The sequence below is a fragment of the Pan troglodytes genome, chromosome 6, assembly GCF_028858775.2.
Source record: "Pan troglodytes isolate AG18354 chromosome 6, NHGRI_mPanTro3-v2.0_pri, whole genome shotgun sequence".
In the NCBI taxonomy this organism is placed as follows: Eukaryota; Metazoa; Chordata; class Mammalia; order Primates; family Hominidae; genus Pan; species Pan troglodytes.
In genome coordinates this window covers 86,510,938-86,538,753 of record NC_072404.2, presented here as the reverse complement: position 1 = coordinate 86,538,753, position 27,816 = coordinate 86,510,938, and the positions used below count along the sequence as shown (strand labels likewise).

The 27,816-nt window shown below is 37.0% G+C and overlaps 1 protein-coding gene across 14 annotated transcripts in view; it reads right to left on the bottom strand.

Moving 5' to 3' along the window:
* The window catches only part of CCDC146 (coiled-coil domain containing 146), a 256,062-nt gene that overhangs the window by 112,945 nt on the left and 115,301 nt on the right, over positions 1-27,816 (bottom strand). For 9 of the 14 annotated variants that reach the window (XM_054687080.2, XM_063813785.1, XM_063813796.1 and 6 more), the window contains 1 exon segment: positions 13,828-13,994. The exons of 4 other annotated variants lie outside the window; for them this stretch is intronic. In XM_054687080.2, coding sequence (XP_054543055.1) covers positions 13,828-13,983 — 156 coding nt within the window. In that variant the 5' untranslated portion in view covers positions 13,984-13,994. 14 annotated transcript variants of the gene reach the window in all.

Here is a 27,816-nt window from a genome sequence, read left to right as displayed (position 1 = left end):
TAAGCAAACTCAAACAAAATACAATAAACTCACAAGAAGATTTTTGCAGTGCATGTTGTACACAAAGGCCTACTTTCTAAATGTATCAAGAGTTCCTATGAATGTACAAGAAAAAACTAAACTTCCCAGTGGAAAAAATGGGAAAAAAATGTGAGCAGAATTCACACAAAAAATAGTTACAAGTGGGTCTTTGTACTAAGACCGTACATGTACTAAGGCTCTACATTTGTAGCTTCTGCATAGTTACTGCTTTAACATTTGCCCTACATACGCGGCCTGCATACACCTTGTTCGGGAAAACCTGATAATATATTATGTCTGAGTCACCTGCCTTCTTCATCTCCTCCTCCCTCCTGAGGGCACACTTTTCAAATGCCAACTAACTATTCCAGAGTCTACACCCCCACTGACCTTTATCACCCCACTGCCAGGTTCCAGACAACTAGGGACAGACCTTATTAATGGGCCCAGAGCCCAGTGAAATTATTCAAACTAGCCAATCCTAAGCCTGCTTACCCCTACCTCATCTATTCCTTATCTTGAAAACCACAATAAAGGCTCTTGCCCACAGTTCAGCCCTCTCCCTCTGTCTTCTGACCAACCCCACTACTTTGCCATGTGACACCCTATTCACCACTATAACATGATGTGTCCCTTCCTTCAGGAACTGTGAGTAATAAACTATCATTTCAATGACAATTATCCCCTGATCTGTATACCTTCCTATATCTCAAATTTCCTATTCATATAAACTTTAAATGGTAAACATATGAAAAAGTCCATTTCACTTATTTTAAGAAAAATATTTTAAAAGACTATCATGAAATAACATTCTTTTTCCTTATCAGAGTGACAATGGTCAAAAAGTTAGATGGCACACAGTGTTGGTATGAGTACAGAGACACTCATTTATTACTGGTAAGAACACAAATTGCTACAACGTCTATAAAGAGTACGTTGGCAATAAAAACAATTTTTAAATACACAAACCCATAACCCATCATTCAGCCATTCCACTTCTGGTATATATCCAAAAATTTTTAAAGGAGGGATCTTTTTTTTGAGACGAGGTCTCACTCTCACCTAGACTGGAGTGCAGTAGAGTGATCTCAGCTCACTGCAACCTCTGCCTCCTAGAATCAAGCCATCTTCTGACCTCAGCCTCCCAAGTAGCTGAGACCACAGGCACACACCATTACATCCAGCTAATTTTTGTATTTTTGTAAAGGTGGGGTCTCACTTTGTTTCCCAGACTGGTCTTGAACTCCTGAGCTCAAGCAATCTGCCCGCCTCACCCTCCCAAAGTGTTGGATTACAGGTGTGAGCCACCATACCTGGTCTTAAAGCAAGATCTTGAAGACATATTTGCACGCCTATCATAATAGCAGCATTATTCACAATAGCCAAGAGGTAGAAGCAACCCAAGTGTCCATCAGTGGATGAATGGATAAACAAAATATGGGGTGTGTGTGTGTGTGTGTGTGTGTGTCTGTGTATGGTGGTGCATATATATGGTACATACATATGGGTGCATATATATGGTACATACATATGGGTGCATATATATGGTATATTGTATCTATATGGTGTGTATATATATGTATACACACACAACGAATTATTATTCCATCTTAGGAGAGGAATTCTGACACATGCTACAACATGAACCAACCTTGATGACATTATGCTAAGTGAAATAAGCCATTCATAAAAAGACAAATACTGTATGATTCTCCTTACAGGAGGTATATCTAAAGTAGACACATTCATGGAAACAAAGTAGGAGAAAAGGGGAATTGGGGAGTTGTTTAATGGGTGTAGAATTTCAGTTTTGCATATGAAAAAGTTCTAGAGATTAGTTGAACAATAATGTGAATATACTTAACACAAATGGTACACTTAAAAACAGTTAAAATAGTATAATTTTATCACAAAGGTTTTTTTTGAACGAGCAAATCCACTGACCCAGCAATCCCACTATTAGGAATTTGACCTTTTAAGATGACTACTCCAGTATTAAATGATGCATGTATAAAGTTAGTCACTCTATCATTATCTGCAAGAGCAGATGATTGGAAATGACCTAAATGTCTCATAATAAGGAACTAGTTTTAAAAAGCATGTTCCATTCATGCCTTGAAATACTATACAATGAAAAAATAAAAATTGTATAAATATGTGAAAAAAACAGTGTGTATATTATACTACGACTTACTTCTTTGTGCATAGATGTTCTACAAGGCTATATAAAAGATTGTTAATTATGGTTGTCTCTTGGGAGGGGGAGTTTAGATTGTATAATGGGGTAGAAGGCTGACTTTTCGTTGTTTACTATTCTGCACCTTCTGGATTTTGTACTATGTATATATTTTATATATTAAAATAGCTTTATATAAATAAAACTAGCCCCATGGCTGAATAAATTTTATTACAATTTTATTATGATTCCCTGATACTCTGTTCCTTAACTTCCCAGTCTGGCTTGCATCTCACTGCTTGACCATTGAGAACCTAATCTTGCTTGCCTAATGAAAACTTTAGTAATTATCTTGTCTTAGCTAACTTTTCTGGGTTGACTCCTGCTAACTCATTTAACTGATTTACCTGTAAGTCTGGTTACTAGATGGACAAATTCCCAATCCTACTCCCTTCTGTTTATTTGCCAAGGAATCTACCCAACAGACAACAGTACCCTCTCTCTACCTATATATTAATACATTTTTTGTTGAAAAAGGTCTTTTATTTTAATCCTTAAGCTTCCATCTTTAGTCCCCAATGTATTAAAATAGTGATTGCATTACTAAAGACACTGTTTTACAAGATGCACATTCACCTAAGAGCCACGAGCTTTCCAAAGCCAACCTTCTCTCAAAGGAGAAAATACTATTATTTCTCCTAGTACTTATTTTGAAGAGCAACATCCGTTCAGCGACTATTTAGAAAGCCAGTATCAAAGTTTAGATTATTATTTTTAATATTTAATCAAGTTGCTACAACAGTAGTAAACAATCAATGAAAAATAAAGAGGTGATTAAAACTGTATTAACTATGTAATTAAACACACATGCACATACACGTACAAACTAGGATCTCATTATGTCAGTAAAGAACTAGAAAAGGATAAAGGAGAAGAGAGGCAAATAAACCACACAAACAGAGGGACAGATGGGCCACTGAGGGTAGGGCCACTGCTGCGTTTTCCTCCCATTCCTAGCCTTGGGTTTGGCATATTGTAGATGCTCAGGAAAGAGTTTTCAGAATGAGTTAAGGAAGATAATCTCACAGATTGTATGTGAGGAGGTAAAGGACCAATTTTTCTTTCTTCTTCTCTGTCCCCTTTTCAACATCCTTCTGACTCCCTCTTACCACTAAGCACAGCTTGTTCAAATAGAGTTGTTCTGACAATACCCCAGATTCCTGGCCAAAATCAATCTCCATGTTTGTCATTTTAAAGGTGCCAAGAGGAGGGCATCCTAACACGGTGCCTTCTTTCCTCTTACCCTGACCTCTTCTGCAGTGTACCATTTAACTGAATTGAGGGGTATTAATCTACTTTGCAAAGTGGAATATGGCCTGCATTCTTATAATCTTAGCGTCAATATTCAATCTTTGTAAATGGATTTAGGTATGTTGATATCTCAAATATTTAAGTGCATTACAAGGTCTTCTTCCATACTGGAAAAGTTTTTAAATTTCCACCCCACTGTCAGAGTAAAAACAATAATAACAAAAATATGGGAACAATAGAACCTATGTGTACTGTTCAATAAACTATCCGTCTCTTTAAAGATTCTTGACAGCCAAGGAAAATCTTGAAAAATTATTCTTGCAAGGGTGCCTGGATGTCTGAAGGAAAAGCGAAAACATGCCAACAATAGCAAGATTTGCAGGAAGGTTTATAAAAGAAACTTAGTCATTTTTTAAAGCACAGCCTATAAGTACAGCTGTTAGTGAGGGGTGATAACTAAGGAGAGGATGGGGAAACATACTAGAAATATTTAAACAGAGTGTACATATTTATCTTTGTTTTAATACACAGTCTACTTTAAAAGTCAAATTGTAAAACCTAAAATAGCAGTGTTTAAATGTGTGAATGTCAAGTGAACAATGTCAAGTGAAATGCGCGCTGAAGCAGGAAACGGAAGATTGGGTTCCAAATTCCACCCCGATGTGTAACCCAGGGCGAGTCTCAATCTTCCAGAATCTTTAAGATGGAAATAGCAATATCTCAAAACTCCTACTACAGAATCGTTCTGAAAAGTAAGTTTACATACTTGAAACTACTTCGTAAGCTCCTTGAGGGTGGGGTTCTTATCTTTTCCCCTTTATAACCAGTTACTTAAGGTATAAAAAAATAGAAAATATTTAATTCCCGAAAAAAATTGAAATGTCATTAGGGATTATCTCAAGAAGCTCATTAGTAACTCTATAGAAGGTCCAACCTACAAAATAAATGAAGCTTTAGTAGCGTCAGCAAATCACCGATACTTTCAGTAATTAAAACTTTAGTTTAATTTTAGGCCAGGTGCAGGGGTTTACACCTGTAATCCCAGCATTTTGAGAGGCCGAGGTGGGTAGATCACTTGAGCCCAGGAGTTTGAGACCAGCCTGGACAACATGGTGAAACTCTATCTCTACATAAAATACAAAAATCAGCCAGGCCTGGTGTTATGTGTCGGTGGTCCCAGCTACTCCAGGGGCTGAGGTGGGAGGATTGCTTGAGCCCAGAAGGTAGAAGTTGCAGTGAGCTGAGATTGTGTCACTGCACTTCAGTCTGGGCAACAGAGACAGACCTTATATCAAAAAAATTTATTTAAAAAACCAACATTTATTTATCTGGTACCAGCCTTAAGAGAACAAAATACATAGAAAATAAAGCATCCTTTGAATATGTGAATATCCTCATAAAGAAAGATAATTTTACAAGTATGAAATTAGGTAAATAATGGCAGCATCTTTTTTTAAATACACAGTGGTAGACTGTGTTGTTAAATATACATAGGTATCAAGTTGCAATTCTTTCAGAAAGCATTCTGAATACTATATCAACAACCTACCGTGTCTACTACACCTCTAGCCAGAGACTTCCCCCATAGGCTCAGATCCACATACCGGACATTCCCTTCAGACCTGTTGCTTCTTCTGAACTCTCATGTATGGTGCCATAATTTGGCTGATTTCCTAAATCAGAATGCCAAGCATCAATTTAGAATCTTTTCCTCACCCACTCCATCCACTCAGACACTAAGTCTATAGAATTTTATACTTCCTTAACATCTCTCCTAAATGTATTCACTCCTTTTTTCCTCATTGCCAATGCCACTGTGCAGTCTCTCTTCACATCTTCATCACTGAAATGGCATTCTAACTGGTGAGATGGTAGGAATGGAAAACACAAATTCAAGAGATATTAACAAGAGAGAACCAACTGACAGAACCCAGGAGCAGAGTTGGGTTCCGGAGAAGGATAATGGATTTAGCTGTGAGTATGTTTAGTTTGAGGTACTTTGGGGTCATCTACGTTAAGATATTCCAAGTATGTGCATACATGGGTATGGGCGAAGAAACCAGATTCATAGTGGACCCTGTGTATATGGATGCAATATCCCCTTTCATGTCTTACTGCCTTAAAAGCCTTTCTAGACCGTCTTATCCCACAGCAGTCAAGCCTCCTTTTCCCTTCTGATAACACTGCTTGTATCCTCATATGCCTTTTGTTGACATTTAATATTTCAATCTTCTTGTTCACAAATAATGCTTCTAAAGAATAGGAACCTTTTTATGCTTTATGTCCATAAATTCTCATGGTATCTAGCATAATCCAGCACACAGGAGGTGCTCAAAACCAAGGAGGAGTTGAAGGGATGAATTTCAGTAGCTTTAGCAATAATAATTATAAACATCTAGCACAGTGCCTGGCACATAGTGAATGCTGTATCTTTTATCTTTTAAATAGATTAAGACTTAATGTCCAAAATTATTGTTCACAAGGTTCTTGACATCTTAATACTCATCAAATCTGACATGCAACTGAAACTTGGACACAAATGCTGCTATTACATATTTTGTAAGAAGTACAACCACTCAGTTTTATATATAACTTGTTTTCGTGAAAAGGTCATATAATAACAAACTTAATCCATCTTCATCATTGCCCATGATGATTGGTACACATCCACACTCTACTTTTAGTTTCATATTCGATTTTGATTCGTAGTTTTACTTCCTCGGTGTTTCCCTACAATGTTTGTTCTCCCTTTTATGCCTCCCAAATGCAATGCTCCTATGCCTCCTTTTTTCCACCCCTTGGCTAAGTCAGGTCAAAGACTTACTTAACAATGATTGGAACAATAATTATTTTCATGAAATAAAGAGAAGGGAGGAGATGCCTGGCTCTTGGTAAAAAGCAAAGAGCCAATTATTTCGCTTAGGCGAAATAATTTAATGTTTTGATTTTGGCTCACAGCATTAAGACAAAAATGATATTACAGCCTCCAAGTCTTGGAAAAGTTCAGCATCTGACACACTGACCCTTGACAAGTGGGGCCACATTTATAAATCAGTGCTGCTTTACATAAGCACATACAGATAGAAGTAGAAATCCTAACTAGGGAATACCGTGAAAGCTATCACTTGTATTAACCCTGGACATGTGACAGCATCTAACATAATACCCATTGGAGTGTATGCTGGTTCAACGTCTTTGGAAAACTGATTGAAGGTCTTTACTAAAGCTGAATATAAACCTAGACTATGACAGATTAACCCCACTCCTGTGTATATACCCAAGATAAGTTCATTCTTAAGTACAAGGCATGCATAATGATCACAGAACTTTATTCATTATCTTCAAAACAGGAAATAATCCATTTTTATAAACAAAATAGAATGGATCAACAAATTATGGTATATTTACACAGTAGTGAGGTAGGAGGCAGAACTCGACTTCGGAGATGGGGCTTGGACATCACACCAAATTGAGGACTAGCTAAAAGAGGTCTGAGACAGAAGCACCTCCCCCATTAGACACCAGTGTGCCATGTTAGTTTACTGTTGCCATGGTAACATCAGGAAGTTACTGCCCCTTTCCATGGCATCAACCCGACAACCTGCAAGTTACCAACCTCATTCTAGAAATTTCTGCATAAACCAGTCCTTAATTTGCATCTAATTAAAAGTGGATATAAATTTGAGTTCAGAACTGCCTCTGAGCTCCTATTCTGTGTACACTGCCTATGGGGTAGCCCTGCTCCACAAGGATCAGAACCTCTGCTGCTGCAGTTCACTGCCACTTCAATAAAAGTTGCTGTTTAACATCACAACCCTCTCAAGGGCAAGCCTCAATTTGGGGGCTTGACTGTCCTGTATCATCAGGATACTAAGAAGCAATAAAAAAAGAAATCAAACTACCGCCATGCATAATGGTGTTAATGAACCTCACAACTATAAAAGTGAGCAAAAGCAGCCAGACACAAAGAAAAACATACTGTATGACTCCATTTAAATGATGTTCAAGAAGAGACAAACTAATATATGATAAGCCAGTAGAGTGGTTATCTTGGGTGGGAGCAATGACTGGGAAGGTCTCAAGGGAGACCTCAGGTTCCTGGAAATAGATCCTGATCAGACTGAGAATATGGTGGGAGAAGAGATAAATCAATGAGATACATATTTAAAGGAGATATTTAACTGTCACACTGACAAAGAGAATAAAGACGATTGGGAGAAGAATGACAAATTCAGTTATGGACATGTTGGTTATAGGCATACATAAAAAACCTGATCTGTACACTTAATATTTGTGAGGTTTACTCTATATGTTATACCTTAAATAAAAATTAACAATATAAAGAAAATGGGACAGGATTAAATATCCAATAGGACAAAAAAAAGTCTGGAGTACCAGGCCTCATAGTTAGGCAGCAATGGCCAATTTGCGGAGCAGGTGTCCTACATTAACCCACACAGCCCATTGATGGGAGTTGTGTGGCTTGGTTTCCAAACATCACTTAATCACTTTTGTTTTTGAGACGCAGTTTCACTTGTTGCCCAGACTGGAGCGCAATGGTGTGATCTGGGCTCACTGCAACCTCTGCCTCCCAGGTTCAAGCAATTCTCCTGCCTCAGCCTCCTGAGTAGCTGGGATTACAGGCATGCACCACCACACCTGGCTAATTTTTGTATTTTTAATAGAGACGGGGTTTCGCCATGTTGGCCAGGCTGGTCTGGAACCCCCTGACCTCAGGTGATCCGCTCACCTCAGCCTCCCAAAATGCTGCAATTACAGGCATGAGCCACTGCGCCCAGCCCCAAGCATCACTTTGAACATTCATTCCAAGGAGTGAATTAACAGTGTAGTTCCTGCCCTGTTAGGTCTTATTGCGATCATAGGTCTTAATGTGATAATAATGTCAGTGGGGAACTCTAAATTTTCTTTTTCTTCTTAAAAAAAATAAAGGGATAAGTGTGCAGAATGTGCAGGTTTGTTCCATAGGTCTACATGTGCCATGGTGGTTTGCTGCACCTATTGACCTGTCCTCTAATTTCCCTCCCCTCGGCCCCCAACCCCCAAACAGGCCCTGGTGCGTGTTGTTCCCCTCTCTGTGTCCATGTGTTCTCAATGGAACTCTACATTTTCTATGCAATATATTTTATGCTGATTAGTCAAGTGATGTGGGAAGAGTTGAGAGGTTGGAGAAACCCCTGTGAGCTGGCTACTCAGGCAGTTCCCTGAAGGACAAGAGATTTGAGCCAGGATCTCAAAGGTTAGGAACAGACCCAGGGGTTGCAAAGTGCAGTCTATGCAAGCATTTTGTTTCGTTTTTTAGTATGAATGGCATAGCTTAAAAGCAATGGAGGCAATACGACTAGGCAGATTGGTGGATAGCCATGATCTTACATCATGTATTTTGAATTTATGCCAGTTTCCTTAGACATCTGACGTTATTCCTTCTAAATATGGGAGAGTCCCTGCTGAGCGGAACAACATAAAGAGTAGCTCCTGAGAATCTAAGTGAATGACTAGATTGTAAAAGTAGTTTGGGTATAAATTGCAGAGGCCTGTGAATGTCATACTGAACACACTCTTCAGGCAATATGAGACGAAAGCATGACACCCATGCATTGCAACTTGGCAGTGCTGGGACAACTGTGCAACTAGCATTAATAACAATGAATGATATAAGCAGTTTCTGTGTTTTCCAATGTTATGCCAAGCAACTGGACCCTTGGAAGTGGATTTCTGACTGCTTTCCTTCAGTTGTCATCTACACTTTTGCCATTTTTGCAGATACAGTTTCTGTTTAAACAACTGAAGGAAGACAAAGTAGGTTAAAAGACAAAGACAACTGAAGGAATATAAAGTAGGTTATACACAGTATGTTAAAAACTTGTGAGACCCATAAATTTTAGAGTAATCCTAAAAGAATTAGAAAATAAATTTACAGATGCCAATTAGGAACAATATCTTAGTGGTGGTGTTACGGAAATAAAGTTTTCTGAAGCCAATAATTCTGAATATTCCGAAAGTTTGCAATTTATCACTGTTTTGAGGAGGAGTTCTCAGGCAGTAAAATTGCTGATATTGATACTACTCAAAAGTGTACGTAGCACGGTTCTTTGAAACTATTATTGAAAGCTCTTGGATATAATTATCAGAGGCCTGTTATACCCAGCAATTAATAACTATAAATTATGCATCCATGTATATTGAGAGATTCTTGAAATATTTATTAAATTGTTAGATTGAGGATCAACTGCATGAGAAGTTGTCCTAAGTTCTTTAATTTTGCAAAACAAACCTTAATCTTTGGCTTAGAAAACCTTGAAGATAATCTTTACTATTAGCATAACTTTTGCTACAAATAAACTCAAGTTGTTGTGATTTTTACTGTTTTGGCTTCTTTACAAACTGGTCTTAAGGTCACTCTGTGAAGAGTGGCTACAAGCCAAGATAGCTGCTTTTTAGAAGAGCCCTGACGGGCAGGCCGTCAGGTTCCTGTGTGTCAGTCAGGTGAGATACAATGACAAAAATGAGAAGGTGAAACCAAACGCATGAAACAGAAGAAATTTATTACTTACAGATCTGACAGCTTAGGGGTGCTGATGGGGAGCGCAGATAAGTCTGGAGGTGGCAGGGAGCTCAGCAGTGGGTAGGGAGTGAGAGAGCAGCTATGGGAGCTCACCTTTATTAAGGTATATGGGTATTATCCCTCCGGTCTTCTCACAGGAGTTGTGGATTGGCTGGTTTAAGGAAAACACGCCAGAAGGGGGAAACTTATTTATATGACTCTGGTGTTGATCATTAAGTTTTATCACAGTTAGCAGCTGTGGGGTGTTTTGGGTTTGGGATTAGCAGGATGAGAAACAAGTGGGCTATATCTCAACCACATGGGGAGGACTTATTTTAACTAGCACAAAGATTGGGTATGATTGGGTTTCAAACAACTTATGTCAGACCTAAAAATGCAGGAGCTTACATCATAAGTGTATGTTGAGTCAACGTCTTTGGTAGCTACTATATCAAACAAATGTATGACACAAGTTTAGCCTTATTTTTAATTTGATTATTAAGGGTAGTGGTGGAGAAGTAGAAATTCTATTGCAAAGTTCGACATATGATGGATTTTGACAGAAATGTGAACTCTTCACTTAAAATATTAAGATTAGAGGAAGGAAATCATGGTTTTAAAAATACAAAGATAAGCATTTGTTTTTCTCCATACCTTTGCCAGCATCCATTGTTTTTGACTTTTTAATAATAGTCATTCTGACTGGTGGGAGATAATATCTCATTGTGGTTTTGACTTGTATTTCTCTGATAATTAGTGATGCTGAGCACTTTTTCCTACTTTTGTTGGCCACATGTATGTCTTCTTTTGAGAAACGTCTGTTCATGTCCTTTGCCTATTTTTAAAATGGGGTTATTTGTTTTTTGCTTGTTGATTTGTCTAAGTTCCTTATAGATTCCGGATATCAGACCTTTCTCAGATGCATAGTTTGCAATATTTTCTCCCATTCTGTAGATTGTCTGTTTACTCTGTTGATAGTTTCTTTTGCTGTGAAGAGGCTCTTTAGTTTAGTTCAGCCACTGTGGAAAGCAGTTTGGAGATTTCTCAAATAACTTAAAACAGAGCTACCATTCAGCCCAGCAATCCCATTACTGGGTATAAAACCAAAGGAAAATAGATCATTCTACCAAAAAGACACATGCACTCATACATTCATCACCACACTATTAATAACAAAGATGTGGAATCAATCTAGTGGCCCATCAGTGGGGGATTGGATAAAGAAAGTGTGTTATATATATACACCACAGAATACTATGCAACCATATAGGAGGATGAAATCATGTCCTTCACAGAGACATAGAAGAGCTGGAGACCATAATCCTGAGTGAATTAATGCAGGAAAAGAAAACCAGACACTGCATATTCTCATTTATAAGTGGGAGCTATACACTGAGCACACATGGACAAAAACATGAGAATAACAGACACTGCAGACTACTAGACAGTGGAGGGAGGAAGGGGAGTGTGGGTTGAAAAACTACCTACCGAGTACTAGGCTTACCACCTGGATGCAATATGCCCATGTACAAAACCTGTACATGTATGCCCTGTATCTAAAATAAAAGTTAGATTAAAAAATATATAAAGATAGATGTAGAAATAGATTTAAATTTGTGTGGATATAAATATTCATGAATCTGTTTCCCAGCTCTGTCCACTGAGAGGGGCTAGAAGCTATGACATTCTAGGATCAATGACCATGCTCAGCATTAATATCTTAGTTTCCAAATATCATTCTCCAGTAACAGGAACTAGGGATCCTCCAAGAAATGGCTGATTCTAGGGCTGGAGCAAAAAAAAATACAAGATGAGCCCAGAACACATTCTTGTGCCAGAAAGTAAGGAAGTGCAGAAGGAATCACAGGAGCATATCAGAAGGACAAGTGAGCCTACCTGAAGGGTGTACACTGGCCAAATGTGGGACAATGATAGCATGAAAAGGAATGACAGTGAGAAACCTAAGTCCACCCTGATAAAAAGATGAATAAATAAGGAAAGAAGAGAAAGTTCTTCCTTATAGTAGAAAGCCACCTAATAAATATAGAAGAAATGATGGAATTAGAAAATCACCATTTGACAACCATCATAACAAGAGTTGATCTGGGTAAGTATCACCAATAAATCCCAAACTTGTAGGTGAAAATTTTAAGAGGAGTAAGACAACCACATAGTCTCAGAGTATCTCTTCTTGAGGTGCTTATTAATTTCAAACAGAAAAATAAATAAAAGGTAAATCTGGAAGTCATCACCTTAACCAAGTGATCAGGATGAACAAGTCTAGCAATGGGAGAAGGCAACATCATGTGTTCCTAGTAGAAGATACCTGAGAAGGATACAAGATTGTGTCTTTATATCTTTACCAAAAATACATAGCATGAATCTAATAATAAGAAAATTGGAAAAATCCAAATTGAAAGAAAATCACAAAATAACCAGCCTCTTCTCTTCAAAGTGTCAATATCATGAAAACTAAAGAAATCCTGAATTTCCTTTAGATTAAAGGAGACTAAAGAGATGACTACTGAATGCAATACATAATCTAGAATTTTCTTTTGCTATAAAGAACATTATTGGGACAACTGGCAAGACCCGAATAAGGTATGCAGATTAGAAAATGGTATGATATCAATGTTAATTTCCTGATATAATTGTACTATGATTAAGAGAATGAATATATTTTTAGGAAATATAGTGATGCATTTAGGTATAAAGGGGCATCGTGTCTTCAGAGAGAGAGAAAGAGAGAGGTTGAGAGAACAAGAAGATAGAAAGAAAAGGATAAAGCAAATGTGGTAAGATGTTAGCATCTGAGAAATCTGGGTTAAAGATACATGCAAATTCTTTGCACTAATCTTGCAACTGTCCTGTATATCTGAAATTATGTCAAAATAAAAGAAAAAGTCAAAACTGTAGAAAAAGTGAACAATTTAGCAATTCAGATCCTGTATACACATATATAGCACTATTATTTTTAAAATTACTTTTTTATTGCATTCTGTTCCAATTTGGTTTTGCTTCTTGGTTTTTAATAAACTGTTTTTGCTTTAAGACTTTTTAAACTTATTTTTTACTATGACTATCAAATTTCTTAGAATGTTTTATTCAGTTATATAAAGTTTATCATCTGAAATTCAAATGTCCTCTAAATCATTTTCTAAAGTATAGCTCTCAGGCATGACAAGGTAACAGCTGAATACACAGTCAGCCATTACTTAAAAAAAAAACTCTCCTCATATATGGGTATTTCCTAAATGTTCATCTTGCTTTTTAAAATTCACATAATGAGAATATATAATTCATCATATTCCCCTTTTTGCTTATTTGCTGATAGAAAACAGCAGATTTCAGTGCTCCACTGCAGTAACTATAGTTAGCTAGGTAAATATATATTCTTTCTATCATTATATGACAAGATATTTTAATTTTATGGAAGTAAATGTAGTATATGCAATAATAAAAGAAATCTTCTTTATTTCATGTACCAACCCACGAAATGTATGTAACTGACCGAATATATGTGCAAATACTTATGCTACGAAAGTATCAGAACCTACACTACTGCACTGGTTCAGAATTACATGATAAATTTTTGGAAGAAAAGGCAGGGACCATTTTGTTTTAGTGTATCAAGTTGTAAATATCACCTACAGGATATATGTAATAAAGAATTTTGATAATGATATTGGCTTCATTTGAATTTTTAAGTACATGTTGAGTTGGGCTTTACTGTAGTAACATATAAAGAAAAATATACCTCATGCAGAAAAATGAAAGCTGGAGTTTCAGATAAATCAACAAACCGCTCATCTTGAATGTTAATTGTGGGCACTATGGCATAAATGGGCTCTTGATCCTTTTCATCTTTCTCCTCTTCCTCTTCTTTTTCTGTGTCTGTGCTACTGTCTTCCATTTTTCACGATTCTAAAATAAAATTAATCCATATGTGGCTATTTAGGAGTGTCTTCACTTATAAAGTAAAATTAATGGAAAATAATAAAAATAAGCAAAAAACTGGAATAAGCTATTGTTCAATGAAACTACAAATCAGGAAAGTTAGCTATAATCTCATTATAAAAGACTGTTTTTTGCAAAGATACTCTCTATTGTTGCATTCAAATCAATCATTCTTATTTTTAAAAGTATGCTACTGTTGCATTAATTAGAAAATAAAAAATATATATGAATTATATATGTAAAATATATATGAATTATAATGAGAATGCAAGTCAGTATCAGCCTAGACATTTATGAAACAAGAAGCCAGAGACCTCTCCAGCTATCCTATTATAAGCAAAGTGTGCTTTCTGATACCTCTATAATCTATACATTGTACATATTTCTGTAGAAAAGTGCTTAAAACAGTGTATTGTAATTTACTATTTTTCATATTGTCTACCTTATTGGACTTCTTAGAACAGAAACTATATTCTTATTTACCCATATACCTTCAACACCTAGCAAATAACATACTTAGAATGTGTGCTAAAAATAATTGCCAACGGGACAAACAAGTTCTGCTGTTCTTCTAATGTCCAAAGAATATTACAATTGCAAATAGTTTACTTGAATTTTCAGAAACGAAATGCTTAACACTAAATCAATGCAGTAACAATAATTCATTCACTCCTTATTGGAAAGTTAGTTTGTTCAAAACCAAATTCCCACAGGAGCAAAACTGAGGTTCTTCTGTAATTGCTGTGGGCAACTGCTAACACAAGCTTCGAAAATTTTTTTCCTCAAATCATATTGGCAGGGTGACCCACATAATTTGCAGGACCCAGTACAAAAAAACAAATCTGGGATTCCTTGTCAAAATGTCAGAAAAATGTTCTCTGAAGGTTACCAATATATAAAAAGTTTTCCCTTTAAAAAAATTTATTACTTATAAAATATAATAGGGGTAATAGTAATATGTGAATAGCAACAAAAACTAAGTGAATAGTAATGAATCCTAAGAAAATATTTTTGATGTCACAATTTTATATAATAAAATAACAATAATGTAATATCTTGATTGATCATAAGATTTTTCTGGCTCACTTTTCTGCAAATTAATTTACTAGATCATCAAAATTTATACTCATTGTAATTTCATTTTTAATTGATCAAACTGAAAGTGATGTGAGCTGCTCTTGGGAAATGCAAGATCATAAATAATTTTTGGCAATTTTTAATTTGAGAAGAATCTTCCTGCTCATGCACCTTTCACTGAAGTTTATAAGAATATTTATAGGCTGTGATAACATTTAGATAAATTTCTGATAAATCATTTCAAAATATAACCTTTTGAGCTAATGATTCTCATAGAACAATTTTCTAAAAAGATTTAACTCTTCGTAAAAATCAGCTTCCTCTGTGAATTTAATTTTAAATGTACATTTATTCAATATTCATTTTAATGTTTCCTCTGACAATTCCTGTAACTTCTGGAGGTTGTGCAATAATCCAAAAGTGGCTTTATATTTTGTATATACACCAGAACACTTGCTTATATGCATTCTATTGTTGTATGTTCAATTACAAAAAAAAAATAAAATTTAAAATGGTCTTTCTTGTTCATACTTCATTTATTCAAAGCTTCATAAGCTTTATTCAAGCTTGGAAAACTATTATTTTCTGTCACATGCAATCATCTTTAATTTCTATTCCTAAACTTATGGATATTTGATTTGCAATATTATAGCAATTTTCAAAACTGGAGATTTTAAACTCTTTGAAGAATTCTAATAACTCCTTGACATGTTTTATTGCAATGTCTGTGTGTTTGCTTTTATTTTGTAATATTTTACTAAAAAAGTTTTCTGCATTGAGTGCCAATAGTTTCTTTCCTTATTATATGTGCAGATACCACAGAGACAGGTGCTGGGGACCAGCCTCCCATGGTAGGTTCCAGAACTGTCCCCATGCAGGCCTCTTCTTTCTCCTGAGGCCATCACTGATGTAGCTGTCCCTATTACTTTTGCTGTCATGTTGCCTCTGCTGCTATTGCTGCCATTGCTTTTGCCAATCTGCAATCAAGTGCTGGCCTGGCTGCCTTGGGACTCTGTGATACCCCAAACTGCCCTGATGCATGCATTTGAGCACCAGGCCACAGGCCTATTTGCTTGGCACCCACACCCTCTGCCACAGCCATCGATTCAGGCCTGTGCATGTGCACACTGCTGCCTGGCCTATCTGTGCTGCTCATGTGAATGTTCAATTGTTCCAACAGACTTTATTTACAAAACTCAAGCTCAAAAATAAAATTTTAAGTATTTAAAAATGGTGACAGCAGGGCGTTAAACCAAGTGCAGGGCCCCTCTGAGAGCAGGTCCTTGTGTGACTGCGTAGGTCATACATCTATGAGGCTGAAGCTGGCCTTGCATATTAGCCATCGATTTGGTCATGTATTCAAGCAGATCCACAACAGTTTCTAAAAGGACTCTGTCTTAGTCAGCAAGGGCTCCATTGGTCCACTTTGGTGACATTGGGATGACTGCCCTTCTGGAGAGAGAGCAGGTAAAATGCCTCCATTGCATAAGAGAATGCCAATATCATCATCAGCTCTTTTTGATCTCTGAAATACATGAATCTTCACTGAATCAACAGAATATTATACTTACACTCTTCTCTTGCCAGAGAAGATAACCGCAATTGTCATGCTTTTAAGGTCTGATCTTCTGCTGAATATGTATCATTTCTCATGTCAATCTCATTGGATTGGCTGTTCCTTGATGACACTGAGCCTCACTCTATAACATGGAAAGCACGTTCCATCATAAGAAGCCAGAAGGCTTGGTAGGTTCTGGTTCTTGAATGTATTAGGTGGTCACAGACATATCATTTATTCATTAAATTTACTCCTCTCTAAAATGGGGTAAAATTAGTAAAACAAAACAACAACTAATTTTTATGTTTCAAAAAGATGTGCAGATTAAATGTGATAATGCCTCTGGGACTTGAGCTTCACTCTATCTCTAATTTTCTGCCAGCTGGAAATTATACATGTACTTGTTTTCCTCTTCCTGCTGCTACAACAATACTTCAGAGGTGGTAACATATACTTCCATCAGGAGGCTCCAAATATCTGATTGTCTGTTGTTATGTGATGTTAATAGCCAGTGGTATCATTTGACTTCCCTTTCTTTAACACATGTTTGCTTTTTTCAATGCCTAAAGTGTTTTTTTAAATAACCATTATTATTATGGCATTACAATACTTTATATTTGCTAGGTAATCACAGTTTACTGCTTAAATCTTCAAGCAGCTAAAAATGGTTTGGCTATATATTTAAATTTGTTTTGTGAATAAACTAAAATATGTACACTCAATCCTTTCATGGATATTAAATGTGAATGAATATCCCAGAAAAATATTTCCTTCAGAACATTAGGCTATATCTTATTTAACTTTTTTATTAAGAAGTTTTTCAAAGGCCAGGCATGGTGACTCACGCCTGTAATCTCAGCACTTTGGGAGGCGGAGGCAGGTGGATTACCTGAGATCAGGAGTTCAAGACTAGCCTGGCCAACATGGTGAAACCCCATCTCTACTAAAAATACAAAAAAAATTAGCCAGGCATGGTGGCATGTGCCTGTAATTCCAGCTACTTGGGAGGCTGAGGCAGGAGAATCACTTGAACCCCGCGGGTGGAGGTTGCAGTGAGCTGAGATTGCGCCATTGTACTCCAGCCTGGGAGAAAGAGCGAGACTCTGTCTCAAAAAAAAAAAAAAAGAAAGAAAGAAAAAGTGTTTCAAATATAAACAAAAGTAGCAGATTAGTACAATTATTCCTCAAGTACACATTAACAAGCTTCAACAAATATCAATTCATGAGCAATTTTATCTATAACCCTTCCACTTCCCCTCTGAACTCTCTAGATTATTTTGAAGCAAAACCTAGACAATTAGACTTAATAATATATCCTAAAGAACTTTATAGGAATATACAGAGATAGATCTCATCCCTTTTCATACCTGCATAGAACTCCTTTGCATAGATGCACCATAGGTTACTCAATTTCCTATTTATAAACGTATTGAATATTTCCAGTTTTCTGCTATTACAAAAGGGTTGCAAAGTATAGTGCATCTATTTATTTTAAAAATATGTATATATGTGTATTTTTTTTTTGAAACAGAGTCTCGCTCTGTCTCCCAGGCTGGAGTGCAGTGGTGCATTCTCTGCTCACTATAACCTCTGCCTCCCAGGTTCAAGTGATCCTCCTGCCTCAGCCTCCAGAGTAGCTGGGATTACAAGCGTGTGCCACCACACCCAGCTAATTTTTGTATTTTTAGTAGAGACAGGGTTTCACCATGTTGGCCATGCTGGTCTTGAACTCCTGACCTCAGGTGGTCCACCTGTCTTGGCCTCCCAAAGTGCTGGGATTACAGGCATGAGCCACCACGCCTGGCCTTGAAATCTTTATAATCAAGATGGTATTAACTTTGAAAACTTAGATTCAGACAATTTCTCAGAGCACTGCACCTTTAAATATGATGCAGCTTACCTAGGCAACAAATGATAAGTACCATGCTGAATCTGTACAAATTCTTCAGTTTGCTAAAGTTTTCAATCTCTATTATTCTGAAAACATTCTAAATATTTTAGAGCAAGTAAAGTATTTACACAGGGAAGCAACTAAAAGACACTACAACAGAGTTCTGATAGAGATCATCAGAAAAACTTTAACCTTTAGAATAAAAATACTTAGGCATACATTTAACCAAGGACATGAAAGATCTGTACACTGGAAACTATAAAACTATGGTGAAAGAAATTAGACATAAATAAATGGAAAGGTATCCCATGTTATGGATTAGAAGAATTAATATTGTTAAAATGGTTTACTATACAAAGCAATCTACAGGTTCAATGCAATCCCTATAAAATTCCAATGGCACTTTTTTCACAGGAATAGAAAAAAAAATCCTAAAATTTATATGGAACAATAAAAGACCCCAAATAGCCAAACCCACCTTGAGCAGGAACAACAATGCTAGAAAAAATCACATGTTCTGATTTCAAATTGTAGCACAAAGTTATAGTAATCAAAACAGTATGGTGCTGGCATTAAATAAAAATAAAAGACCAATGGAACAAAATAGAGAGCCCAGAAATGAACCAATGCATATACAGTCAAGTAATTTTTGGCATGGATGTCAAGAATGCACAACACAGTTTCTTCAATACAGGGTGTTAGGGAAATTGGATAGCCACATGCCAAAGAATGAAATCAGGCCCTTGTTTTACATCACACACAAAAGTTAACTCAAACTAGATTAAAGAATTAAACATGAGATCTGAAAGCATAAAACTCCTAGAAGAAAACATAGGAAAAAAGTCCTTGACATTGGTTTTAGTGATTATATTTTGGATATGACACCAAAAGCATGGGCAACAAAAGGAAAAATAAAGTGAGATGACATCCAACTAAAAAACTTCTGCACAGCAAAAGAAACAATCAACAAAATGAAAAGGCAACCTATGGAATAGGAGGAAATATTTGCAAACTATATATGTGACAAGGGGTTAACATCCAAAACATACAAGGAACTTATACAACTGAATAGCAACAACTCAAATAATCCCATTAAAAAATGGGTAATGGAGCTGAATAGACATTTTTCCCAAGAAAACATACAAATGGCCAACAAGTATGTAAAAAGGTCATCAACATTACCAACCATTGGGGAAATGCAAATCAAAACCACAATAAGATGTCGCCTCACACCTGCTAGGATGGCTATGATTGAAAAAACAAAAGATAGTAATTTTTTTTCTTTTATTATTATTATACTTTAAGTTTTAGGGTACATGTGCACAATGTGCAGGTTAGTTACATGTGTATACATGTGCCATGCTGGTGTGCTGCACCCATTAACTCGTCATTTAGAATTAGGTATATCTCCTAAAGCTATCCCTCCCCCCTCCCCCCACCCCACAACAGTCCCCAGAGTGTGATGTTCCCCTTCCTGTGTCCATGTGTTCTCATTTTTCAATTCCAACCTATGAGTGAGAATATGCAGTGTTTGGTTTTTTGTTCTTGTGATAGTTTACTGAGAATGATGATTTCCAATTTCATCCATGTCCCCACAAAGGACATGAACTCACCATTTTTTATGGCTGCATAGTATTCCATGGTGTATATGTGCCACATTTTCTTAATCCAGTCTATCATTGTTGGACATTTGGGTTGGTTCCAAGTCTTTGCTATTGTGAATAATGCCGCAATAAACATACGTGTGCATGTGTCTTTATAGCAGCATGATTTATAGTCCTTTGGGTATATATCCAGTAATGGGATGGCTGGGTCAAATGGTATTTCTAGTTCTAGATCCCTGAGGAATCGCCACACTGACTTCCACAATGGTTGAACTAGTTTACAGTCCCACCAACAATGTAAAAGTGTTCCTATTTCTCCACATCCTCTCCAGCACCTGTTGTTTCCCGACTTTTGAATGATTGCCATTCTAACTGGTGTGAGATGGTATCTCATTGTGGTTTTGATTTGCATTTCTCTGATAGCCAGTGATGGTGAGCATTTTTTCATGTGTTTTTTGGCTGCATAAATGTCTTCTTTTGCGAAGTGTCTGTTCATGTCCTTCGCTCACTTTTTGATGGGGTTGTTTGTTTTTTTCTTGTAAATTTGTTTGAGTTCATTGTAGATTCTGGATATTAGCCCTTTGTCAGATGAGTAGGTTGCAAAAATTTTCTCCCATTTTGTAGGTTGCCTGTTCACTCTGATGGTAGTTTCTTTTGCTGTGCAGAAGCTCTTTAGTTTAATTAGATCCCATTGGCAATTAGGCAGGAGAAGGAAATAAAGGGTATTCAATTAGGAAAAGAGGAAGTCAAATTGTCCCTGTTTGCAGATGACATGATTGTATATCTAGAAAACCCCATGGTCTCAGCCCAAAATCTCCTTAAGCTGATAAGCAACTTCAGCAAAGTCTCAGGATACAAAATCAATGTACAAAAATCACAAGCATTCTTATACAAAAATGACAGACAAACAGAGAGCCAAATCATGAGTGAACTCCCATTCACAATTGCTTCAAAGAGAATAAAATACCTAGGAATCCAACTTACAAGGGATGTGAAGGACCTCTTCAAGGAGAACTACAAACCACTGCTCAATGAAATAAAAGAGAATACAAACAAATGGAAGAACATTCCATGCTCATGGGTAGGAAGAATCAATATCATGAAAATGGCCATACTGCCCAAGGTAATTTATAGATTCAATGCCATCCCCATCAAGCTACCAATGACTTTCTTTACAGAATTGGAAAAAACTACTTTAAAGTTCATATGGAACCAAAAAAGAGCCTGCATCACCAAGTCAATCCTAAGCCAAAAGAACAAAGCTGGAGGCATGACGCTACCTGACTTCAAACTATACTACAAGGCTACAGTAACCAAAACAGCATGGTACTGGTACCAAAACAGAGATATAGAACAATGGAACAGAACAGAGCCCTCAGAAATAATGCCGTATCTACAGCTATCTGATCTTTGACAAACCTGAGAAAAACAAGCAATGGGGAAAGGATTCCCTATTTAATAAATGGTGCTGGGAAAACTGGCTAGCCATATGTAGAAAGCTGAAACTGGATCCCTTCCTTACACCTTATACAAAAATTAATTCAAGATGGATTAAAGACTTAAACGTTAGACCTAAAACCATAAAAACCCTAGAAGAAAACCTAGGCATTACCATTCAGGACATAGGCATGGGCAAGGACTTCATGTCTAAAACACCAAAAGCAATGGCAACAAAAGATAGTAATTGTTGATGAGAATGTGAAGAAAAAGGAACACTTGTACGCTGTTAGTGGGAAGGTAAGTTGGTAAACCATTATAGAAAACAGTATGAAGTTTCCTCAAAAAGTAAAAAATAAACCTTCCTTATTATCCAGCAATTCTTCTGGTTATATATCCAAATGAATCGAAATCAGGATCTTGAAGCGATATTGGCACTCCCACGTTCATTTCATCACTATTTACAAAAGCCAAGATATGGAAACAACATAAGTTTCCATGGACATATGAATGGACAAAGAAATTGCGATATATGTATACAATGGAACATTTTACAGCCATAGAAAAGGAAATTCTGCCATTTGCAACATCATGGATAGAAAATGAAATATTTAGGCAGACAGAGAAATACAAATACTATATGATCTCACTTATATATGGAACTTAAAGTAGTCAAACTCATAGAAGCAGAGTGGGATGGTGGTTGCCAGGGACTTGGGGTAGGAGAAACTGGGGAGTAATAGTTAAAGAGTACAAAATTTCAGCTATGCAAGATAAATAAGTTTTGAAGATCTACTAGACAGCATAGTGCCTGTAGCTAACAATACCCTATTGTATACTTAAAATTACTAAGAGATTAGATCTTATGATAAAGGAACAACAAAAATAATAATACAGGGGGTGGATAAAACTTTGGAAGGTGATAGATATGTTTATGAGATTGATGATGGTTGATGGTTTCATGGGTGTATACTTATCCCCAAACTCATTGAGATGTATACATTAAATATGTACAGTATTTTATACATCACCCATACCTCAATAACGTGTTTTTTAAAAAAGGAAAAGACAGGGAGAATGAGTAGTGAAAGAAAACCCAACAGAGGCAAATATAAAAAAGTCTGTGTGAATTAAAACAAAAAAACACTAATTAATCTAATTAAACAGGCAGGAAAGGACTTAACCAGATAACAAAGTTTAATGGATAAAACAAATATCTGGCTGGGCGCGGTGGTTTACGCCTGTAATCCCAGTACTTTGTGGTGCGGAGGTGAGCGGATCACGAGGTCAGAAGTTAGAGACCAGCCTGGCCAACATGGTGAAACCCCGTCTCTACTAAAAATACAAAAATTAGCCGGGCGTGGTGGGCGCCTGTAATCCCAGCTACTCAGGAGGCTGAGGCAGGAGAATCGTTTGAACCTGGAAGGCGGAGGTTGCAGTGAGCCGAGATAGCGCCACTGCACTCCAGCCTGGGCAACAGAGTGAAACTCTGTCTCAAAACAAAAAACAAAAAAAACCAATAAATATCCAAAGACAGTTAATATATAGGATTGCAAAGCCCATTGTATTAATAGTTCCATATTGCAGGCAATATGATTGACAGCTGTAAATAAAATAATAGAATAAAGTATATTCTCAGGCTATGGTGTTATAAACAGGGGATGTTTAATATAACACCTTAAATTCCTGGCATAGGAAGAACTACATAGCCATCAGGTATGGTAATTCTAGAGACTTATATCTCCAGAATGCCTAAATCAATTAAATAAATATTTATTGAGTTTTCCTATAAAGAATTTGCAAATATGCAAACAATGTATAATCTGAAGAGAAAGTAAGGCAGGGAAAGAACTAGTTCTCTGTCACATAAGCTGAGGTAAAATAAGCCCAAATAAAAAGCAACGTTCTTAGGAGAGTAGATAGGGCTGAAAAAGTAACTGGTAGCCTGGAATTTGGGACTTGAACTCTAGGCATTGGGAGCCATGGCAGAGTTGTAAAGATATTGCTGACAATGAGAAGAATGGCTTGGAAAAGGTGTGAATTTAGAGGCAAGGAAACAATCTGGAGGCTGGGACCCAGCCACTGTGCTATGGGTAGGAGATAGGTACCGTGGTGAGCAAGACCAGACAAGGTTCCTGACCTTAGGGGACGCAGAGACTGGCAGCAAGACAAGTTAATCAAAAAATCACAGACATAAAATTCTAAACGTTTTAACTGAAATTGGTGCTATGATAACTTGGACCACAGAAACAGGGTGGCCACACACTGCACACTTACAGGGAGCACCACTGGCATAGCAAGTTCTGCAGAGAAGCAGCCCCCACTGGAAGGAGGCAAGGCAGTACCGTGAGATGCTGTAGGAGTCTGAAGAGAAGAGGATGTGGTCTTAAGGGGATTTTAAGAAAGCAGAGGATATGAATAAGCCAAAATAGGAAGCTTCACAAAGAATAATTAAGCAATAAACATTGCAGGGTACCCCTTGTTTTGTAATACACATCAGTAATTCCTCTTCTTCAAACGAAACATAGGTGATCATCAATTTGTTTTGATTTTGAATTCTTAAGGAAACATTTTTAGATAGTTACAAGGAACATGTGTAAAAACCAAATACTGCATGCTCCAGAGAATGGGGCAGGATACACAAGCAATGTGACTTTTGGACAATAAAATGGCAATGCTTCAAGAAAGCTGTAGCAGAAAACCACACGGTCTTTCAATATTACTCATCATTGAACAAGCACAGGTTTTGCTCATTTTAGAAACAGCAGGGTGTAATGTAAAGTTGAACATGATTTATTTCTCTCCTAGTCCCACACAGAACCTGAGTGTTCTTTTTTGTGACTTGGCTCTTCTGACTGCCCTGAAGACAAGATTGGGTGCTCCTTGCCCCAGCAGCACATTGCTCTACAAGGTTAATTACAACATGTTTCTACAGGAACTCAGAGCTGACCCCTTGGAGGAAGGGAGAACTCTGGGACACTTCTATTTTTTTGTTTTGTTTTGTTTTAGTTTCCTAACATGTTAAAAAACATAGAAACTTCAAAACAGGGTTACAAAAATTGTGGTATAAAGTTGTATGACAAGTGCCTTCAATTCTGTCAGTGTATCTCTGGTAATTATATGTATATTATCTTTTGGAGATAACATTAAAAGTCTATAAAATTTAAGGCTCATCCTACGGGGCCTCCGGTCCACTATATGACAGGCTCAGAATATTGGGCAGCCAATCTGACATGAGGCATACCTCAGATCCATTTAATGGACAACAACAACAATAAAATCAGATGGAACTAACTTAATAGTCCTAAAAGCCACAGATAAAATGATTGCAGTTATTCCTGCCTAGATTTTATATTCTATGTACAATTATACAATGCTCATTTTTACCATGCAAAGACAATGTTAGACTTGAAACATTTTTTAAGATATAGATACATATTTTATTTTATTTATTTTTATTTTTGTGGGTACATAGTAGGTATATATATTTATGGAGATGCTTTTTTAAAAAAAGAAAGTAAAAATGTTATTCAAAGACCCAACAAATCAAATCACAACATTTTTTTTTCCTAAAAGGAATGATAAAGAGGACTTTCAAAAAAAGAATCCTGAAAAGAAAAGAATCCTACAGGAAAAACAAAAAGAATCTTAAAGGAAAAATGAAAACTCTTGCAGTAAATATGTACAGATAAAAATTGCCTCATAATTGCAGTGTTAAAGTAACAATGGGGTTTGAACTACCTTCAATTAAAACCACACAAACGCACAAATAGCGAAACTCTGAAAGAAAGCTTCAAGTGCATATCTGGCCTTTAAAGTTAATGTTCAGACATGTTAAACAGTTACCTCTTAGATTATATGCATGTGTAATCCATGAGGAATCTGTTAATTGCAACATGATGGTGGAGAACCCAAGTCTCTATTACAGAATCAGCACCCCTCCCGAGGATGGAAGGGTGCTGAGAGAGCTCTAGGCCTTCTCCTTCATTTCACCATCCCCTTGCTTTCCTTTGCCCATTCCTACCATAACCCAAGCACAGACCCAAGAAAAGATCCTCACTCTCTCTTTAAAGCATCTTATATATTTTTTCCCTTTTTTCTCGGAAACCTACATAATCAAAACAAACTCTGTATTACTCATTTCTGAGTAGGTATAACATGTGGGCTCATGATGGGGCAGCACCTTACATGAGGCAGAACTGCCATAGAAACAGACGTGATGTGTTTCCAACACACCCTCCAGGTTGCCCTTGTCAGCATGCAAGCACTCTTGTTCAGGGCGCCTAATAATAATATTTATATAACCCTTCACAATTTAAACAAAACTTTCCCTTGTATTACTTCACTTTGTCCTAACAACCACATACCATAAGAATTATCTCCATTTTGTACAGGAGGAAATTGACAATCAGAGAGTATAAATGATGTGCCCAAGATCACACAGCAAGGATTGGCAGTATTTATTTAAACCCATGTCACCTGGCTCCAAATCCCTCACTCTTTCCTATTATACCATATAAGACTCTCTGTGGTCTTAGCAAAGCCCTTTCCTCTTGGCCTTCAATAGCCAAAAGCAGGATCAACAATACAGGCAGGCTGACACAATTTGACTTCTGTCACTGCAACAGTGTTAAGGCTAGGACTCTTTTAGAAAAAGCAAGCCAACACAGTGTAAATCAGTTAGAGACAAATTATTGTTGAGCAGCAATTATTAGGCAGTCCATGAGGTGGCAAGGCTGAGCTGAGCAAAACAGTGGGCTATAGAACTTGTTGCTATAGTTACAAACAAAAGGACAACCTTCACATATACACAGTGTGGCGAGAAACACTGTTCTTATATCCACAATAATTTACAGTCATTCTGCAAGTTTAGGCAGGCTTCAGAAATTCAAAAGGTGCCTGAAAGGCGCTATCAGTTCCCTTAATTAGTTTCCAAATAATTTAGCAGTGAGCAGAGCCTAAGAGCTCCAAATCCTGTAAGAGATTTGGAATGCCTGGGTAGGTCTAAAGCTGACAGTCTTCCAGAAGGTCTGTAAAGTAGAAATTCTGCCTGTTTGGGTGCAATCTAGAATCCTCACACTGGAGGCCACTCCTCTTGCTTGCTATGAAAATGTGCACGTTAGAAAAGTCCCACTGTGGAAGACAGTGTGGCGATTCCTCAAGGATCTAGAACTAGAAATACCATTTGACCCAGCCATCCCATTACTGGGTATATACTGAAAGGATTATAAGTCATGCTGCTATAAAGACACATGCACGCACATGTTTATTGCGGCACTATTCACAATAGCAAAGACTTGCACCAACCCAAATGTCCATCAGTGATAGACTGGATTAAGAAAATGTGGCACATATACACCATGGAATACTATGCAGCCATAAAAAGGATGAGTTCATGTCCTTCGTAGGGACATGGATGAAACTGGAAACCATCACTCTCAGCAAACTATCACAAGGACAAAAAGCCAAACACCGCATGTTCTCACTCATAGGTGGGAATTGAACAATGAGAACACATGGACACAGGAAGGGGAACATCACACACCGGGGCCTGTCATGGGGTGGGGGAGGGGGGAGGGATAACATTAGGAGATATACCTAATGTAAATGATGAGTTAACGGGTGCAGCACACCAACATGGAACATGTATACATATGAAACAAACCTGCACGTTGTGCACATGTACCCTAGAACTTAAAGTATAATTAAAAAAAAAAAAACTTGAATGCAATAAAATTCAGTTTTGTGAGTTTAAAATTCAGTTTTGTGAGTTTTGACAAATGTAAAAAGTCAGATATCCTCTTCCATAGTACCGCATAGAACAATTCCATCACCCTAAAAATTATCTTGTACAGCACATTATAGTCAACCCCTCGGACCTCCCCCAACCCCTGGCAACTACTGACCTGTTCTCTGTTCCTATAATTTTGCCTTTTCCAGGATGTCATATAAATGGAATTATATCACATGTCACCTTTTGGATATGGCTTCTTTCTCTTAGCATAATGCATTTAAGATTCATCCTAGCTGTATGAATATCAACAGTTATCTTAATTGCCAAATGGTATTGTAGTTTATGATTGTACCACAATTTGTTTATCCATTCACCAACTGAAGAGCATCTTGGTTGTTTCCAGTTTTTAGTGATTTTTAGTAAGGCTCCATAAATATTCTCATATACATTTTTGTGTAAACTTGATTTTTCAATTCCCTTCCAAAGGT